Below are 12,891 nucleotides of genomic sequence, written 5' to 3'. Positions count from 1 at the left end.
TAAAAAATTTACCTCGATCTCCTTTTTGGATCGCGTTTATGGACTCGCGCAAGCTGTTAATGGCTTTCTCGTGCTGTTCCTCAATCTGATTCTGCCTTAGGGAAATATTGGCCATCTCCATCGTCATTCGATCGAACATCTCTTTAATCTCCTTCATCTCGTCGGACATGATTCCCACAGAGCTCAGGATAGTGCTTTGATACCAAATGTTGCAAAATGAATTTGCAACAGGTGAACGTGCAATGGAACAGTGAAGACTAAAGGAAAAACTAGAAGAAAATTACTTGTATGCTAAGAAAAAGAGAAGTTAAATTAAGCTAAAGGAATTTTTCATTCATGTCCTTTCCTGAAACATTTAGTACTATTAATAGGCCTTGGCCAAGCACCATCTCTGACACATAGTACTAATTACAACTGAGCCACTTAGGGATTAAAAAGAAATACATAACAAACCAAGAGGACTAAACTGTAAACTCCCTTTCTACTTCTAACTAACTCCTTCAGCCGTTGAGAATTGCAACAATGTGAAATTGAAAAAGAAGAGGAGATATTGAGAATTGTATTGATTGATTATTCCCTCAAGTTCATGGGATTAAATAACTGTTACAGATGATGTAAATGAGGAAAGAAGATAAGAAAATATTACAAAATCTCCTAATTGTCCGACTCTAGGGATTATAGAATGTTCTCATAGCTATATTAATTATACAAAATATTCTCATATCTACACTAATTATACCATATCTAGCAGGCAGTAAAAGCCAGGACACGCAATTCTCATTTTTACACTTGTGGCAAACATCACAGTTTCTGACATAAGTATAGACATGTTGCTTTATTTTCTTCCTGTAAAAATCTTGCCTCAACCTCTTCAAAGTAGTTGTTATGCCTGAATGACCCCCCAGTGGGCTGTCATGATAAAAAGCTATCAACTTCTCCCTTAGCTAATTGTTAGCCCCAACTAACATCTTACCCGTCCTACTAGGAATACCAGAATGGTACATATAATGAGGTTTCTGACCTGCAGCTGATTGTACCTGCGGTTTGATCCTTTGCAATACTGGATCCTTGGTCCAGCTTGCAACAAGTCAAGTTGAACTCCTGAAATGCTCAAAAGTTGAATAGCATCCTCCTTCCAGAGAGGGCATCAACCACAATACTTTCTTTCCCTTTTTATGTACTGTATGGAGCAGGCATAGCTTAGTAACTTGACCAATCATTGTTTGTGGCTAGGTTTAGTGATCCTTTGCTGCTTAAGACTGTGTTGATCAGTCTAGATCACAAATTGTGGACCAAAAGATGTGGTCTCCATTTCTGAATTGCAATAACAGAGTAACCACTGCTAGGAGTTACCTTTTCTACACAGAGAGTGCTTTACTCCTAGCAGATCGTGGCTGAAAAAGCAAGGGGGTTGTTGGCCTGAGTTAAGATAGCTACAATCCCATCTCTAGGGGTATCTGTATCTACTATGAATTCCTTGGGTAAATCTGGAGGGCTAAGACAGGTGCAGACGCAATAGCTTTTTTCTGCTTACAAAAAGCTACAATGGCTGTCTGATTCCACTTGAAATTACTCTTCTTTAAACGATTGTTCAGAGGTTTTGCAATGGTACCAAATTCCCCAACAAATCTTCTATAGTAACTTGCTAATCCTAGGAGCCCTCTCAACACTTCAAGATTAGTAGGTTGTGGCCAGTTTAATACAGTATCTACCTTCTGCATATCCATAGCCACACCTTGTGGAAAAATAACATTGCCCAAGTAGTCCATTTGCGTGACCGCACATGCACATTTGCTCTTCTTTACAAACAATAAATTGGGCCTCCGAATAACAAAAGCCTCCTACAAGTGCATCAAGCGATCTGTCCAATTTTGGCTGTAAACAAGTATGTCATCAAAGAATACTAAGATGAATTTCTGAGCATGAACGATTTAATTCATTAGGCTCTGAAAGGTTGAAGGGGCATTAGTAAGCCCAAAAGGCATTATCTAGAATTCATAATGACCATGTTAGAGTCCTAAAAGCAGTCTTAAGTATAACCTACAATCATTCTAATCTGGGGGTATCCTGACCTCAGATCCAATTTAGAAAAGTACTTGGCTCCATATAATTCATCCAATAACTCTTCAATCACAGGTAAAGGAATTGTGGGTTCAGTTGTTCAGCTCTTTGTATTCAATAATCAAGACACATTCCCCAGGAACCATCTTTTTTCTTCACCATAACAAAAGGTGATGAGTAAGGACTTCTGTTGTGCCTGATCACCATAGATTCTAGCATTTCATCTACCAAATCTCTCAATTTCATCCTTCCGTACTACTGGTTATCTATGGGGTCTGATGTATATAAGAGAAGTCCCTTCCTTTAGGATGATCATTTGATCATGTAATCCTGAAGGTGGTAGGTCCGTTGGAACTTCTAGTAGGCCATTGTACTCCTGTAAAATGGTCAGGCCCCTGTCCTCAGCACAGACACTGCCCCTCTGGCCACCTTCCATACTACACCTTCCATACTGAGTAGTTCTCTTATGCTATCTTGGCATTGCTCTTCTTGGTACATGCCAATAGATATCATACATAACTCAGCTGGTTTGGCTAGAAGTTTCTTCATTCTATCTTGCTGAACCACTCTCAGTGATACCTTATGCCCCATAATAGTGAATTCCATTCTCTGTTTCCTGAAGTTCCATATAACGTCTCCCAGTGTGGTCAACAGCCAACCATTGAATGCCTAATACCGTGTTGCAACCCCCTATAGGTAATACTAACATGTCTAACTCAAAGGAGACCCCCTGCATCTTTCCCACCAATGCATTTGCACACAAGATCTTCTTCCCATCTGCAACATAAATAGAGAAGGGTGAAACGGCAGTCAAGACACAACCTATCTTCTTTGCAATGTCAAAATTGATGAAGTTGTGTGTGTGATCCCAGTATCAATCAACATATGAACAGTCTTTCCCTTGACGCAAACAATAACCCTCATAGTTCTGAAGTCATGCAAGCTATTTATATTGCATCAACATGAGGTAATATTGAGCCTTAAGGGTCGGTCTCCCCTCTGTTCCCAAGCATGGTCAAACATTCAACAGGGATCTCATTGTATTTCTTCCAACTCAGTAGTATCCTCACCTTCATCCACTTCCATTGAGAATAGCTGTCTTTTCTTCTTATACATGTCCAAATGTATATTGCTCATCACTATTGAAACATAAGCCCTTACTCCTTTCATCCATCTCAGTAAGAGTGAGTATTTGGCTTTTCTGTAAAGGTGGTTTGGGACCGACAGTGGTACTGTTTGATGGTTTAGACATGACATGATTGGATCTCAGTTATGATTAGTATTCTGGGAAAAAAGAAGGGATGACATTGAAGAATCTTATCATGTTCTTGGGGTTAGGAATTACCCCGATGAAAACCTGTTTCTGTACTACTAGAGTCCGCTCTTTGATTTTTGCCAAACTGATGGCTTTGGCAAAACTTCTTGGCCCTAACATCTTTGGCCTCTGTACTACTAGAGTCCGCTCTTTGATTTTTGCCAAACTGATGGCTTTGGCAAAACTTCTTGGCCCTAACATCTTCACACGAAGGCCAATTTCAGGCTTTAATCCTCTACAAAACAGCTAACCACATAGCTTTCAGATAGCTCTATCTAGTCGATAATTACAACAACAACAAACCCAGTATATTCCCACTTAGTGGGGTCTGGGGAGGGTAAAATGTACGCAGTCCATACCACTACCTTCGGGGAAGTAGAGAGGCTGTTTCCGATAGACCCCTGGCTCAAGACAAAAGGACAAAGGACAAAGGACAAAAACGTCAAAAGCGTGCAACAAGAATAAAATAACACAACAATAAAGTACACAAACAAACAATGGACCCCCCCCACCCCACCCCACCCCTAGACCTACCAACCAAGCTGCACCAAACCCTCCTAACTACAGACTACGACTCGACCACCCACCTTCGCCCTCTACCCTAATGCTTTTCTTCCATACTTTCCTATCAAGGGTCATGTCCTTAGAAAGCTGTAACTGCTCCATGTCACGTCTAATTACTTCTCTCCAGTACTTCTTCGGTCTACCCCTCCCCCGTTTGAAACCATTCAAGGCCAACCTCTCACACCTATGAGCAGGGGCATTCGTGCCCCTTCTTGTCACATGACCAAACCATTTCAACCCCACTTCCCGCATCTTATCTTCCACCGACGCTACTCCCACCTTCTCCCGAATAATCTCATTCATAACCCTGTCAGCCCTCGTGAATACACACATTCAACGCAACATCCTCATTTCCACGACCTTCAACTTTTGGACGTGAGAGTTCTTAACAGGCCAACACTCCGCTCCATACAACATAGCCGGCCGGATCGCAGCTTTATAGAATTTGCCTTTAAGCTTGAGGGACACCTTCTTATCGCATAAAATCCTCGAAGCAAGCCTCCATTTCATCCAACCTGCCTCAATACGGTGAGACATCCGCATCAATCTCTCCATCCCCATGAATCATAGACCCAAGATACCTAAAACTATCCCTTTTACAAACCACTTGTGAATCCAACTTCACTATCTCCCCTTCCTCTCGCCTCGAGTCACTAAACTTGCACTCCAAGTACTTTGTCTTGGTCCTACTCAATCTGAATCCTTTAGATTTCAGGGTTTGTCTCTAAACCTCCAACTTATCATTAACACCTCGACGCGACTCATCAATCAACACTATATCATCCGCAAAAAGTATACACCAAGGCACCTCTCCTTTAATACTCCACGTCAACACATCCATCACCAAGACGAATAAGAACGGACTAAGAGTTGAACCCTGGTGCAGTCCTGTCAAGATTGGGAAATGCTCGAAATCTCCTCCCACCGTCCTTACTCGGGTCTTCGCCCCTTCATACATGTCCTTAATCGATCGTATGTACGCCACTGGTAACCTCTTTGCCTCCAAGCATTTCCAAAGAACCTCTCTAGGGACTTTGTCATACGCTTTCTCCAAGTCGATAAACACCATGTGAAGATCCCTCTTCCTTTCTCGATACTGCTCTACCAGCCTCCGCACAGGGTGAATTGCCTCCGTCGTCGAGCGACCAGGCATAAATCCAAATTGATTCTCCGAAATAGAAACTACCTTCCTCAACCTCCGCTCCACCACCCTCTCCTAAATCTTCGTGTGACTCAATAACTTAATACCACAGTAGTTGTTGCAACTCTGAATGTCACCCTTGTTCTTATATAAAGGAATTATCGTGCTCCATCTCCACGCCTCCGACATCTTAGCGGACTTGAAAATGTTGTTAAACAAATTGGTGAGCCACCTCAACCGTGCCCCGCTCGTGACTTCCAAAAGTCCATCGGAATCTCATCAGGCCCCGTCGCCCTGCCCCTTCGTATATTGGGAATAGCCTCACATTTCTCATCTACCCTAAAACGCCGACAAAAGTCGAAATCGCGAGATTCCTCGGTGTGCTCCAACTCCCCTAACACAATGTCTCTGTCCCCCTCTTCATTCAAGAGCTTATGAAAATACGACTGCTACCTCTTTATAATAAGCACGCTCTCCACCAATACTCTGCCATCCTCTCTCTTAGTACACTTCAATTGGTCCAGATCTCGACCCTTATGCTCCCTAGCTTTAGCAAGCCTAAACAACCTCCTTTCCCCGCCTCTCTCCTCTAATCTCGAATACAATCTCTCAAAAACTGCTGTCTTAGCAGCCGTAACTGCTAACTTAGCCTCCTTCCTAGCTAACTTATACTCCTCCCCGTTCACCCGCTTCAATTCTTCATCCTTACTTTCAACCAACTTGGTGTAAGCCTCCTTCTTCCTCTCCACCTTATTCTTGACTTCTTCATTCCACCACCAATCCCCTCGATGCCGGCCAGACCCGCCCTTCGAGACACCTAAAACCTCTCTAGCCGCCTCTTTGATGCAACCCGCAGCCCTATCCCACATACTATCCACGTCCCTTCTACACTTCCACGCCCCCATCCCCTCCAACCTTGCCCCTATCTCCAAAGCACTGACCGGAGTCAGGCCACCCCACCTAACTCTAGGCCTGCCCTCCCCACCCCTACTCTTCTTGCCCCTCTTAATAACCAAGTCCATCACTAGAAGTCTATGCTGGGTTGCAAGGTTCTCACTCGGGATGACCTTACAGTCCTTACACAGAGATCTATCCCCCTTCTTAAGCAGCAAAAAATCAATCTGGGTCTTGGCCAACCTACTACGAAAAGTAACCAAATGCTCCTCCTTCGGAAAGCAGAAATTCACAACCACCAACCCAAAGGCCCTCGCAAAATCCAAAAGAGCAGCTCCCTCATCATTCGTATCCCCAAAACCAAAGCCTCCATGCACATCGTTATAACCAACCGGCAAAGGCCCGATATGCCTATTGAAGTCCCTTCCTATGACGATCTTCTTCGAGCTAGGAACGCCTTGCACCACCTCGTCCAAAACCTCCCAAAATCTCCCCTTCTCCTCGCCCAGGCCCACCTGTAGCGCGTAAGCACTACAGACTCTCAGCGTAAATCCCCTAATGACCAATTTAATAGTCATCACCCTATCACTAACCCTATTCACCTCCACTACCTGCCCCCTAAGCTCTTCGTCTACTAAGATACCTACTCCATTCTTACACCTCTCACTACCTGAGTACCACAACTTGTACCCATCCACATCCCTAGCCTTAGAACCTACCCATTTGGTCTCCTGGACACACGCTATGTTAATCCTTTTCTTCCTAAGAATCTTTACCAGCTCAATCGACTTACCCTGCAGGTCCCTATGTTCCATGATCCTATCCTCAACCTATCATCTCTCGACTCCCCTCGCCCCCCGGACATGACCCTATTCCACCATTAACCACCCCAGCCACTACTCAACACAAGCGACGGAAAATATTCAACAACAGTAGCCAAAAACGGCAAAGTCACCCTCAGAGCGCAAAGTTCAACCAGATAACAAGAACAACAGATACTAGGCAATGAAGAAACTGAAAATAGTGCGATATAATAAAATTAAAATTCTAATAAAATTCAAAGTTAGAAGTCACCGGGATATGTAGATCAAGTATTCAACTCTTGCTTGCTAAGCCGGAACCCGTCAAATTGGGGTAGAAATTGGTCGCCGGAGTCGTTTCGCCGGAAAATTCGCCAAAAGGTTGTCTGGGAGTTGCCGGCTCAAATCTGGTCTTGTGTTTCAATGCCTGATGTCGGAGATTCTCTCCTGCTGCCGGCGCTGCTTCCGCTCTTTCCGTCACCGGCAATAGCAACGGCAGAAACCCACACCACCGGCGAGATGAGAAGACTGGCAGTGAAGAAAGCGGGCGAGATGGGGAGGCCAAGCAAGAGGGGGAGAGAGAGAAAGTGGGAAGTGTACCTACCTGTCGCCGGTGGTATTATGCCGCCGGCGTCCGCTATACCGGCGAATACCCAGTAAGATTGATGCCACTGCTGAGCTTTCCCTTCAAGACATCATGAATCCATTTTTACCTTTGAATCCTCAGCTATGTCCTCTACTTCGAAGAATCGATCACATTTGTACAACCGATCTCTCAACCCTTGGCCAACGAATTTTGGAAATTCCAATTGACACCTTCGATTGTGTATCTAAGAAGCATCCTGGTGCTCACGTCCGTTGTTTCCTGCATCATGCACCCCATTCTCCTCAGGAGTTCCGACTGTTGTTTCTCCAGTTTGTCTTCCATTACCCAGAATCATCCTTTTGATTTAGTTCATGGCCTGTGCCACTTTTATCCACTATTGCTCATATTTCAGCTAAATTCACCACTCAGTCCATGTAGTTCTTGAGAGATTCTACTTCTTTTCTCAATTCCTGCATTCTTGTGTAATGATCACCCATTTCTAGGAGGTTAGGGGATCAGATTGCTCTGATACCAATGATGCAACTCAGGGCTCCAATGGAATCGAAAGTCACAGCGAGAGAGCCTAGAGGACAAATTATAAGTGTTTTCCTTGAACAACCACTCCCTAAAACCCTAATTTATAGTTCAATTATTAAGAAGATAAGATAGTATGTCATTTTAGAATCATCAATTAAGAATTACAATTTTCTAATGATCGAGCTTGTAAGCATTCTAGCTAGGGGCAGGAAAGTTGGTTACAACCAACTTTGAGACAGCTGGCTCTCAAGTCAGCAGCATGTGGCTTCTAACTAACTAACTAACGAACGAACGAACTATCCTTCAGATATGAAATTACGGGGAGTTAACTACACAATTGAATTGACAAATTGATTTAACACATGCTATAATTGATCAGGATTCTATCAAGATTTTCTCGTAAAGTTAGATTATGTGTTTTACACACGTCTGTCATGTATTTCAACCAAGGGAGTTCTGTTATATTAGCAGTAAGATGATACTATAATGATTGGATGATATCAAATTCAGGCCTTGTTTGCACTTAATGAAGATCTTAATCTTAATCATTCAAATCTCAATCATTAAGTTACTTTTTAGGTTTGAACCTTAATCATGTAGATCTTGATCATTGAGTGCGTTTGCTTTCAAATTTTTACGACCACTTAATGAGTCTGAATAGGTCGGAATAATTAAGATGTCTATTCAAGGATTTTTACAGAGATAGTAGTTTACCACTATTCCATTCACTTTCACCGTGCCACTCCACCATTATCAATTACGACCATCCACAAGTACCAGCGCTGTTGCCGATCATCAAAGTCAATCGTCACCACCATTAGCTATTATTTACAATTCACCACCAAACCAGCATTACAACCAAATACTGAGTCTTACCAATCAGTCATCGATCACTATATATCACGATTATTTATTGTTATAGTCTACCAGAATTATTAGTTGTCACTGCCGACTATCACAATCAACAACCATTATTAATCACTGTTGCTATTCATCATCACACTAGCTACTCCCCATAACCACCACCATCATCCAACGCAATGCTCAAAACACCCACAACCATTCCACTGCTAGCCATCACCATCAACTGTCATATTATTTTTTTAATAAATATTTTGTTGATATAGTTTTAGATTAATTTAGTATTTATTTGAATTCTATATTTATTAATTTTTAAATGAAGACAACTTCATACGTTCAGATGTTCCGAAAATAAACCGTTTTAATTATTTAGAATTCAGATTTTAATACATCTTAATATTCATATATGCATTTAGATTCAGACATTTAAATCTTAATGCACGTTTTAGTATGCAGACGGGCATTATTCAGACATCGTAATTTTAATAAAAATGAATGAGGCCTTATTGGGTCCATTTATGAGTTCATTGTCGATCAGTAAAGAGTGTCAGAATATGTTCGAGGACTATGTTTGAATGCTTCTGTTTTCCGTGAACTCCAGATTCATTCAGCTTCGGGAGGACTACAAGAGTGCAAAAATTGCAGCAAGACTCAGCTCCTTATGGCCCAGCTCTAGTTAGAACTGAGGTCAATGGGTTCTTACAATAGTGGTGAGCTTGATTGTATTATATGGCGAGGGCTTTTCCACCTACCATACTTGCTGTCTTTTACCTGAGCTCAAAGATAGAGTAACATTGCTAATTCAGAGTAATTGATCCTTGGAAGTTCATATGCAGCCCTGTGGAATCATTATTTATTGTTTTCTTCAGGATCTGCGGGTGCATGTTTTGAAACTATGTATCGAACATGCGTAAGTTCTTGCTAATTTTCATGTGTGTTTATATGTTAGGTGTGCAGTTGTATTGTTTAAAGTAGATGAGAGAAATATACCAGTTCTACCGTTACAGATACTGATTGTCCTATACTTCGAACTTGTATAGAAGTTGTTGTAGCAAAGGTATCTTATTTACCATGTGCAGCATGCTCCACACCTGAGTCTAGTATATTAGCTTGTGGTTGTATCTCTAAATGATCTTTTGAAGGAAATATGAATTTATGAAGAAAGTTTTATGTCCTTAACGAGCAGTATATTCAATTAGTTTGGAATTGTTCAGTATTGAATTGGAATCTAGGATAACGAAGCTCTGAATCTTTTCACAAATCAATGGGACTCACGCGTATTGAGACACCCAGAAAGAAAAAGAGTTTTACGGAACAGGAACAGTATAACAGTATTTAATTTTAAATTATAGTAACAAAATATTTGCAACAAAATAAGTGTTGCAATAAATACTAATACAATTGGAGAGAAAAGAGAAGGAAAAAATGGAAACTAAAAAAGAGAAGGAAAGGAAAGGAAAGATGCGACTCCTAAGTCATACTACTAGAAGTAAGGCAATATTCAATTAACCTATCTTTTTACCCTAGTTCTTGACCTGCGTTTCCTTATCTAGGGTTATGCCCTAGTTCTTGACCTTCATTTCTTCTTATCTAGGGGTATATTCTCACTCAGTTGAAGCTGTGTCATATCTTATCTAATTACATCTTCTAGTTCTTCTTCAACCTATCTCTACCTTTTCTAATTCCTACTACAGTTAACGCTCCTTATTGGTGCATTTTCATACCTCCTCTCCACATGTTCGAAACATCTCAATTTTACTGTCCACATGTTGGCTGCCACATAATTCACTCCCGTCTTATCCCATATAAGTTCATTCGTAATCCCATATAAGTTCATTCGTAATCGTATCCCTAATGAGTTGAGTTAGAAAAATTTCAAGGTTGGTGGTTTAAGGTTAAAATCTAGCATTGTCAATGTTCATGTTGATTGTGACTCGTGTTGTTGTGTTATGTATTTGGGACTAAAATTAATGTCGTAACATGTGATTTTGATAGTTGTCGCATTGGGGTAATTTTGTGATGTCCTATGCTCAGGATTTATGTTGTGAAATGGGGGTAGAATGAGATCCTCCCCGAGTTACTGCTTTAGAGTAGCTGGAGCAAGACAACTGATGTGGTCAGGGATCCGCCATAACGGGATCAAGGATTTTTGTCAAGGACCGCCGTAGCGAGCTCCATTAGCCATAGTGAGAAATAGGTGGCCGTAACAGAATCGTGAGGCAAAATGCCTGTTTAAGTGTCATATTTTGGGGTTTATTTCACAAATTCTCAAGAGAGGCTATTTTTTCAAGACTTGGGTGGTTCTCTTCATTAAAGTGAGTAATTTCACTACTCTTTTCACCTAGTGATTATAGTTCCTATTGTTAAACATTTAGGAAGTTTGTTAATGGTGGAATTGTAGGGTAGAATCGTAAGTTCATGAAAAGTATAGGAAAGCCTATGGGTAGATGTAAAATCATCTAAAATTGATTCTAGGGTGTAAATTAACACTCCTTAGCATAGGATTATTGTTATTGATCATGAACTATGATAATTGGGACCCTTGAGTTCCTTAAAAGTGAGATCTTTAGCATAAAAACTGCTTAAAAGGGATAATTGGAATAGAAACTTTATAATTTTAGATAACATGAATATTGTGGAACTAGTGAATGGTAAATTGACTCTTAGGTAATGTTATAGGGTGCAAATAGAGGTAGAGTTAGTGGGTTTGAATTTCCAAAGAATTTATTTGAAGAGTAAATGATTAATTACTCTTTTATTGGTTACATTGAAAAACGGAAAAGCTCTTGCCATTTAACTTGAATTTTGTATTCTTCGATTGAGGTAAGTTACGATTTAATTGGAGTTAGACTTAATTTAGTTGCTTATATACTTCGAAATTGTATGGCATGTTGATTGGTCTTCGAACATGTTTGTGGTTGATTGATTTGTGCATTTGACAATGCTTGAATGAATAAGTTGTTGATTGATGAACTTGTTTTAATTTGATATATGATTGTGAAGTGTACTTATAAAATAGAGTGCACTTGTGATATTATCTTGAGAGATAGTAAAAGTGAAAACATAAATAGTTACTATTATTACGGATCAGACATCACGCTAGTACAATATTATGATTATGTATTGGTATCACGCTGGTACAATATTATTATTATGGATTGGGTACCATGATGGTACTATACATGGATCTTAGTGTGTCCCCTGCAGATCAGGACTAGCTGGACAGAAGTATGATCCTTCAACATGTGTTTACAAATTAATGTTTTGAGGTGCGAGTTAGTATGATATGTCGTGATAATAATGAAAAAGATGAAAATATATATATGAGATTGATGAGGATGTAAATCCATGATTGCCATGTGATTGTTGGATTGTAAAGTTCACGATTACTTGTGAAATCTGTTCGTGCTTATATGTATTTGTTGCTGACATTTCTCAGCTGATTTGGAATGATTGTTTGATTGAGGAAACTACTTATTATGTGTTGATGCCCTGTCTATTTGTTTATTTGATTTGTAATTTATACTTGTACGAAATTGAGTCGGCCAATGATGCTTATCAATACGTAGTAATTTGCACTGATACTACTATGTACTCTTCTTTTCTTGAGTGCAAACTGTGTTTTCGAGACTCAGATGCAATCTCACCTCTAGTTTGTCCAACTGATAGATTCAAGAGTGTGAGCTACTTGCATTTTAGGCTGCCACAAATCTTCGTAGTTGCTATTATCTTTCTTTCAGCCAATGAAGTTATTTTATTTTAGTTGTTTGACGAAATATTCGTAGATGATTTTTATTAGCATTCTTGTATAGTGACTTTCGGATTTTGGGGATGTAATAGATAGTGTTTTCTCACTTATTGTTATTTTAGTTTGAGATTTATTATTATTCCGTCTTAATTAATTACTTGAATGGGTTAAAGACTTGAGTTAGTTGGTTCTTTCACTGAAGGGTTAGTGTGGATTCCACTTATGACCATTCGGATTGTGACAATCCATCTGAGCATCCTGATCTTATCTACTTTCATCTTTTGTCATGACCCTAAAACTCAGGTCATGATGACACCTACTATAACCCACTAATAGGTAAACCAAACTCATAGTCCAGGACGACAAAGACAGATTAATAAGAGA

General features: G+C 40.4%; 1 protein-coding gene across 5 annotated transcripts in view; it reads left to right on the top strand.

The window, feature by feature from the left end:
• LOC107858661 (exocyst complex component SEC10b) overlaps window positions 1-12,247 on the top strand; it is a 58,213-nt gene extending 45,966 nt beyond the window's left edge. The window contains exons 25-27 of one of the 5 annotated variants that reach the window (XR_007052020.1): window positions 9,361-9,469; window positions 9,629-9,669; window positions 11,967-12,247. Coding sequence is in view for 3 of the 5 variants with exons in the window: in XM_047406391.1 (XP_047262347.1) it covers window positions 9,361-9,439 (79 nt within the window). In the remaining 2 variants the exon portion in view is untranslated. Of the gene's footprint in view, window positions 1-9,360; window positions 9,939-11,966 lie in introns of those variants that run through there. The other 4 variants (XR_007052019.1, XM_047406391.1, XM_016703415.2 and 1 more) reach the window with 4 other exon arrangements.
• The last annotated feature ends 644 nt before the right edge of the window (window positions 12,248-12,891 follow it).

This window comes from Capsicum annuum, chromosome 2 (assembly GCF_002878395.1).
Source record: "Capsicum annuum cultivar UCD-10X-F1 chromosome 2, UCD10Xv1.1, whole genome shotgun sequence".
Lineage (NCBI taxonomy): Eukaryota > Viridiplantae > Streptophyta > Magnoliopsida > Solanales > Solanaceae > Capsicum > Capsicum annuum.
This window is presented reverse-complemented; position numbering and strand designations above follow the sequence as displayed.